The sequence below is a fragment of the Myzus persicae genome, unplaced genomic scaffold (genome assembly GCF_001856785.1).
Source record: "Myzus persicae strain clone G006 unplaced genomic scaffold, MPER_G0061.0, whole genome shotgun sequence".
In the NCBI taxonomy this organism is placed as follows: Eukaryota; Metazoa; Arthropoda; class Insecta; order Hemiptera; family Aphididae; genus Myzus; species Myzus persicae.
This window is the reverse complement of record NW_019101145.1, coordinates 1-7,804: the sequence shown is the minus strand read 5'-3', so window position 1 is coordinate 7,804 and position 7,804 is coordinate 1. Positions and strand designations below refer to the sequence as shown.

General features: G+C 28.5%; 2 protein-coding genes across 2 annotated transcripts; one reads left to right on the top strand and one right to left on the bottom strand.

Annotated features, from left to right (window-relative positions):
• Window positions 1–537: 537 nt before the first annotated feature.
• Window positions 538–1,308, bottom strand: LOC111027926 (protein ANTAGONIST OF LIKE HETEROCHROMATIN PROTEIN 1-like). Its single transcript, XM_022306423.1, has one exon. The coding sequence runs from the start codon at window positions 1,306–1,308 to the stop codon at window positions 538–540; it is 771 nt and encodes a 256-aa protein (XP_022162115.1).
• Window positions 1,309–1,342: 34 nt separating this feature from the next.
• On the top strand, window positions 1,343–2,033 carry LOC111027925. The gene is made up of 2 exons (XM_022306422.1): window positions 1,343–1,367; window positions 1,453–2,033. Exons 1-2 carry the CDS (start codon window positions 1,343–1,345, stop codon window positions 2,031–2,033), a joined length of 606 nt encoding a protein of 201 aa, XP_022162114.1.
• Window positions 2,034–7,804: the final 5,771 nt, after the last annotated feature.

Below are 7,804 nucleotides of genomic sequence, written 5' to 3'. Positions count from 1 at the left end.
TTCACACATACACGGCACGGACGTACTCACGGCACAGTCAATTCATTTTTTTTTCTGTCATTCTGTATGTTGTACGAGTACATACAATACTAACAATTATTATGGATGTCGATTTATTAATCTCACTTGTAGAAGTTCGTCCAGTATTGTGGGATAAAACATCTAATATATATAAAGACAGGATTGAAACAAAAAATGCCTGGAAAGAAGTGTGTATGGAATTGAATAGTGATTTCAGTAATTACGACGATGAGCAAAAAAATAATTTTGGTAAGTTTACTTATTTAATTTATTTTATATAGGTTCTCAAAAATATCAGTTTTGGGTAGTATAAAGTAAATATGGTATCTCCAGGTACAATATTAAATGAGTTATACAAGGTTTTATTCTCGAAAATGTACAAGTTATTTAGTAGTTAAGTACAAAGTATTTAATATTTATATGTTAGTTATTTTATTAATATCTAAAACAAAAAATATTTTGCATAATAGTTATGTACTATATATAAACAGTATTAATTATATTTAAGTATAATGTCTATATTTTTAACATTTGCCATTTTAAAGCCCCTGCATTTGATGTAAAATAATCACATAACACATTGCGGACATTATTAGCTGCTAATCCTCCTCGTGTCTCCTGTTCTCTTTGTAATTCATCAAGAGCTATTATTACTTCGGTGTCCTCAACTTGATATCCGTCCCTGTCTCGAACAAAATTATGAAGAATGACACAAGCTTTGACAATTATAACTGCAAAGTCGGGTTCCAAGTTAATTGGTCTGTGAAATATCCTCCACTTGTTGCTCAAAATTCCGAAAGTGCACTCTACATATCTCCTAGCCCTACTTAGGCGATAATTAAAAATCCTTTTTTTCTCTGTAAGTTGCGATCCACCAAAAGGGCGAAGTAAATGTTTGTGGAGCGCAAATGCTTCATCTCCAACGAAGAAATAAGGTAACTTGTGATTTTTTATTCCGGTTACATTTGTTTCAATAGGTATTTCTAGCTTTTTATTTATAACTGATGTCCATAATGATGACCTTTTGAATACAGACGAGTCACAATCTTTTCCATAACTCCCGATGTCGACATATACAAAGCGATAATTAGCATCAGCTACGGCCATTAAAACTACAGATGAATAGCCTTTGTAATTATAATACATGGAACCTAGGGGATTAATAATTCTGATGTGTTTTCCATCGACTGCTCCTAGGCAATGTGGAAAATTGGCTCGTGTCTCAAATTCTTTAGTAATCGATTCCCATTTTTCTTTATTAAGGAGAGGTATACACTCCGTTAACATTACTTCCCAGATACTTATACATACATTTTTAACTATGTTGCTGATGGTTGAAATGCCAAGTCTGTAATTAGGATGTAAATCAGTAAAAGTACACCCACTTGCTAAATACCTGAAACCAAAATAAATTATTTATAATTTGTTTAGGCAAGGAAGTTGTGAAGCGATGGGTGAATATTCGAGATGCGTTTATTAAATCAACGAAAAGAGAAAAATCACTAAATAAATCTGGTGCTGGTGCTTCAGTAATAAAAAAATATGTCTACGCAGAACAGCTGAAATTGTTATCAAAAGTATTTTGTCCACGGTCAACTGAAGATAGTTTATCTATCAACTCGGGTAATGAAGATACTGAACCAACTGTTTCAGAAAATGACAACAGAAACGAAAGTGGACAATTTAAAATACCACCTAGAAAACAACTCGGATCTCGTAAAAGAAAGATGGATGAGGTTGACATGAGAATGTTAAAGGCGTTGGAAGAACCAGAAGATCGTCATTTTTCTTTTTTTAAAGGCATTGTTCCAACTTTGCATACATTCACAGAAGATGAAACGGTAAATTTCCAGATGGGTGTACTACAATTATTGACCAATATTAAGCAGAGACGATTTCAAACACAAAACCCATACATGGATTTCAATACTAATCTTAATTATAATCGCTGTATTCCTACTCAAAAATATATGCAAAATTATGATCTGCATCTGCCCATAAATCAAACATGATCATCTTCTATTCACTACCAAACTACAGAGAATCGCCCCACACATACAGACGTCCATCACCAATATAACCATATTGACGACAATCCGTTTTCAGTTGATAGCAATACAGACGAGTCATTAGTATATTTAGATTTTTCATAATAATTCAGATAATATATTAAATACTGTAATTATAATACTATTTGTATAATGCATTAATATTTTTTTCTTAAAAAAGTGTGATGTGAGTGTTATGAAACACTAATAAATCATTTTTAACAGTCACAAATAAATTGTAAAAGTTTGCTACATTTTAATAAGTAAAATATTCAAAAAAAAAAAAAATATTTATTATTATATTATTATTTACCTATCTATTATGTATTATTATTTTTAACTATGTATTCACTTACCTTAGAGTTACAGCTAACATTTGTATAGGTTCGATGCAGTCTCTCATAAACGTATTCTGCAATGTATTTTTCAGTCGGTCGTGTAATTTGTCAGAAGATTTAATTGACATTCGAAAATACATAAAAAAAACTTATCTTCGTGTTCTCGGAGGTCCTTAAGAGTGTGCAATAGTAAAAGTGTTACGTATACAACGCTCCAGAGATGGCGTTGTGCGCCGTATCGCCGCCGTCGCGGCTGGACGTAACCACGCCCATNCGAGAATTCATTTTAGAAGATATGATTGGTTTTACAACCAACCCTTTTTTTTAGCTGTACTTCCCTTCTTTTTACACGATTCGCAATTATTTAAGTATACCATTATTACATCTCTAGTTATATTTTTGTACTTTTTATTAATCTCGTGTTCCATTCTATTTCTACCTCCATGTCCAATTGACAAATGAACTTCATGTATAATATCATATAACTGAACAACCTTTAAATACATTTAAAATTTAATTGATTAAAAAAAATTGTAATACTCACATATAAATAACCATATAAACGAGTATAATAATTATTAGTATATAATATCATTGATTAGGTTAAATAATATCATGCAGATTATTTGTATAAATACTTCACAATTTACATTGCCCAATATACCTCGGACATTGTATACAATGCCCGGTCACTGTGTACAATGCCCGGGCATTGTATACATTGCCCGAATTTTCCACTTTGCCCGTAACATATATATTATTGTATTTATGACTATACTATAGACATATTATAGTATATACTAATAATTAATATACTATATAGACATATTGCAATTATTAATTCGTAGTATTATACTTAGGGATTGACCGATATCACGTTTAACCGATAACCGATAAACCAATATGTTATGCAAATTTAAAACCGAACGCATGAACCGATATTATAAAATGCCCGATAATACTTACCGATAACCGATAATAATTAGCAATAAGTACTAAGTAGCAATTAGATATTATAAAAAAATTATATATTTATAATTATAATATATTAGAATTAGATACTATACATAATATAATGATAAATATTAAATTGTTAGGTTTTTTTTTATATCGGTTCAAATATCGGTTTTTAAAAAAACCCGATACCGATAAAACCGATATCGCCAATATCGGCCGACAATCAATATCGGTTTGCATATCGGCCCAGCCCTAAAGTTATACTGTTATAGTGAATAGTGATTATTATTATTTATTAATTACTTATTTGGAATATAACTAGAAAGTTTATATTTCTATGAAATGTATGTTACATTGATAGGTAGGTAATAACTAATTATACAATTTCCAGAACGGACCTAATTAGTAATTTCTGTTACGATGATACTTATGCCGTGTTTTCTACAAACTACACTCTACATTCTTTTTATCATGCCTTAAATATACTTAAATTTTAATTTAAGCCATGCTTTTTATATTATATTGGGATATAAATAAAATAATATATAAGATATAATTGTTGTTGACTTTATAAGTCTCCATATTATTTAATTTATATTTTAAATGTAAGCTACAACTATAACAAGTATTTATAAAATAATATAGTCTGTGCATTTGTTATTAATTTGTTTTTCTTCATACCAAAACTAGTTATTTTCCTTCGATGAGATAAAAAAACTTTTATGATTAAGTTTAATTTCTTTCTAGGTACTTTTTTCGGTTTATCCATCACCTGATATTGAACTGTTTATACTGTGTTTCGAAACACTGCATTTATATAATTCTATTTCTTATAAATTAATGTTAGGTGTACTACGTATTTATTATTATTATTTTAGATTATAATCTACACGACGACATGAGCACCTACAATAGAACGATTTTCCGTTTTTTTATAAAATTATTAGAAAAATAATATCAAATGTCCGGTTGTTCATAACACAACCGTGTAATCACTAATCGTGTAATCAGTTTTGTTAAACGTAGTTCTGAAATGTATATTGTAATTTTTTGGGGATTCCCGTTGTTTATCATTGACGATCATTTGTTATTGATTAATTATGCGCACATTGTGTACACAGCGTGGATATTATCATTATAACCTTATCTACAAATTATTATCATTTTTATTAGAAATGACAATAGTTTTTTTTATTAATTGTTTTATTGTAATTGGTATAATATATTATAATTTCATTAATATAATATAATACCTACTTACGCATTTATAAATTATGCCGAAAAAAGCTGCTTTATCCCACGAGTGTATTATTGAAGGCGCTAAACTGTTCAAAAATAATTTGATTAAGGATTATGGTTGCGGAAATAGTAAGTACCTCGTAATTATATCATAATAATAAAATAGATTAATTATAATAAATATATATATCAAAATGTATTTAGTACAATATATGTTTATTTCATATAATAATATATTTATTAATATTCTAATTAGTTAATAGTTATATGTTTAATATTAGATGCAAAGTGATTTGTTATCATGAACCAGTCAATGTATCGGTAATTGTGGTGTTATATGAATGTAATACTAGCTTATTAATAAAGATGAGTAACATAAAGACTATTACAGACACAGGGGTTTGATTTTAAATTTAGCTGTGCATAATATTATCTTGTGTTGTTCAAATTATCTGAAATTACTGTACCTTCAATGCTATCATGGCGTAATCACGAGTCATAGTAGCTATGTGTAAATGATAATTCATAATAATAGTTATGATACTTATATATAGTTATTGAAAACTCACAGAAATATTATAGAACTATATTATTATCAGGGTTGGGATTTTATAGCATTTGCATATTTCGTATGAAATGATTAAAAATAGCAGAGTATTCAGAGTAAGCTAAAAATGTGTTTCGTGATAAGTACATAGAACTCAAATTAAAAATTGTATTTTGCTATTTTTGCATAATTTACGATTTTTTAGTTTTCAGTGCTTATTTGGACTTGTTGAGATTTTTTTGCATTTTTACCTGTTTTGAATTAAAATCGGTCATATTTTATGAAATTATATTTTAGTAAACGTGTTTTTGGATTTTTGTCAATCGTATTATTACGATAATTTCGTATTAGGTATTTGGTTCTAAAATCTAATTTTTGTTACCTGCTGATTTTGTTGGGTTTCTTTGTCGATTTCTACTGCGTTTATTAATCGCCGATTATCAAAGAACGAGCTTGGAATACGTTGTATAGAGTATAGACTACTCATTTGGATTCTAATCAGAGTGACTAAATTATTTCAAATCTTAAGTAACTACCTATACTGCCCTCCTAAAGAGAAAGGCAGTATCTCTAAAAACCAAAATATTGGGAAAATAAGTTTTTAGATTTCTTAATTTTTTACCTTAAGAGTGTGCAATAGTAAAAGTGTTACGTATACAACGCTCCAGAGATGGCGTTGTGCGCCGTATCGCCGCCGTCGCGGCTGGACGTAACCACGCCCATTGTCTCCGTGGCAAGACCTACGCGGCATACTCGCAGGAGAGGCGCATTATTATTTCACGAACGGTCTAGTTGAGCGTGTCCATACATTACTGACAATGACCATTGCGTAAATTGTCACCCGTGTATTTCTAATGTACGTACTCGCCGCGCGTTCGATCCTCGCTAGACTTACTTTTTAATGAAAGCTCCTGTTAACTTAATGAATATATGTATCAATACATAAATTACAACAAATTTAACCTGATGGCTTGATTTACATTTGTAAACTAATTACACGTAAAATAATATGATTGAATACATTTTTTAGTAACTATATTGCGTCTTTTACGTATTAACTGTAGGTACCTAACCTGAAGTACTTTTCATACGATAGTTAGTACGATTATTCTCCTAAATACGTATCCATTAGTAATGTTTTAAATATGTAATTGATATTAAGAAATCAGTTAATCATGAATACATTATTGTAAAAACTTGTAGGTATGAGTTTATCAATGCATTTATTAAAGCCATAAATATAATATATAATGAACAATTTTGTATAATGTATATTTTTCATTTTAATATAGATAATTTATTATTTTTGTTTTTTATTCTTTATATTGTTAAGTATATGAGCCGGTTCTTTAATATCGGTAACCAAAAGTCTCTTCCCATACTGCGGGTTCACAATTTCCGGTAGTAAACATTCTTTGTAGAAACTGTAAAAATGTAATGAAGTAATAATATTTAAGATTTATGTAGATATAATATAATACAACATAAGTCAAAACAAATAAACAAAAATACAATACACATAGGCGTAACATGTGTATACCTATTGTATATTAATTGTATTTTTATTTATTTGTACATTAAACATTTTATTACTAACCAAAAACAATTATATTGTATTTTGTCAAACAAAAACACTGATATTTGATAGTGTTTACAAAATATTATTATACTTGTTAGCATATTATTATAATATTATAGTTTTTTACTATTGTTATACAGTATACACATTACACTAATTATACTTACACCTCAAGTTTGCTAACCATTTTATTCGACCAAAATGATTCATCGTATTCAATAATTTGAACTTTAGACCAATTATCAGTATATACTACAAAATAACAAAATTTTCTTTTTGAGACGTGCATTTGCCCTTGAATTTGATAGTAGTAATTATGTTCTTTTTTCAGTTCCATTTTATTTTCATTTTGAATACGACAAAATGTTATCTAACAATTTATATTATATTTTACATTATATTTTACATTTTCTTTTTTCACTTTTCATTCGTTTTGTTTTTAAATATTTTTTCCCAATATCTCCTACAGAAGGAAAATATTACATTTATTATTAATTATTTATTATTTTTTACTGACATATAAATTATGACTATTTTACCTGGACTTTTTTCATTAACTACATTTTTGTGTAATTTTCTAAGAAACTCCCCCGACGTATTATAAGATACAACAGCAGCTTCAACTCTAGTGTTGTATGATTGTCGTTGAGAAAAATTGATACGTTTACCTAGAGTCATAATGTTCATATTTATCTCAATAATTTTATTAGTTATAGGTACTTATATATAATATAATATTATATTATATTTTATTATATTCAATACATTTCTATCGGTTTACCTGATAAATGCTTGTTTATTATACTATTAAATTACTCACAAACATTGTTATCCACATTCATTAGTAAACTGTCGGCATGAGTTACTAATCGATTAGCTAACTGCGTAATTTCGTCTATAACTTTCGATTTTTCTGCGTCATCAACAAAGTTGTGCTCGTTTAATTTGGGCCCGTGGCAGAAATAGTCTTCACACTTAGCATGGGAACCCAAAATATGGTAAAAACTGTTCAAAATATCCTTACGTAAACCTACACTTGTTAATAAAATAATAATTATTTAATTATTTTCATCAA

Coding starts and splice junctions, on each gene's coding strand:
- LOC111027926 (XM_022306423.1), bottom strand. CDS start 1,308: ATGTTAACGGAGTGTATACCTCTCCTTAATAAAGAAAAATGGGAATCG.
- LOC111027925 (XM_022306422.1), top strand. CDS start 1,343: ATGTTGCTGATGGTTGAAATGCCAA. Junction 1,368..1,452: donor GCTGATGGTTGAAATGCCAA/GTCTGTAATTAG, acceptor TAATTTGTTTAG/GCAAGGAAGTTGTGAAGCGA.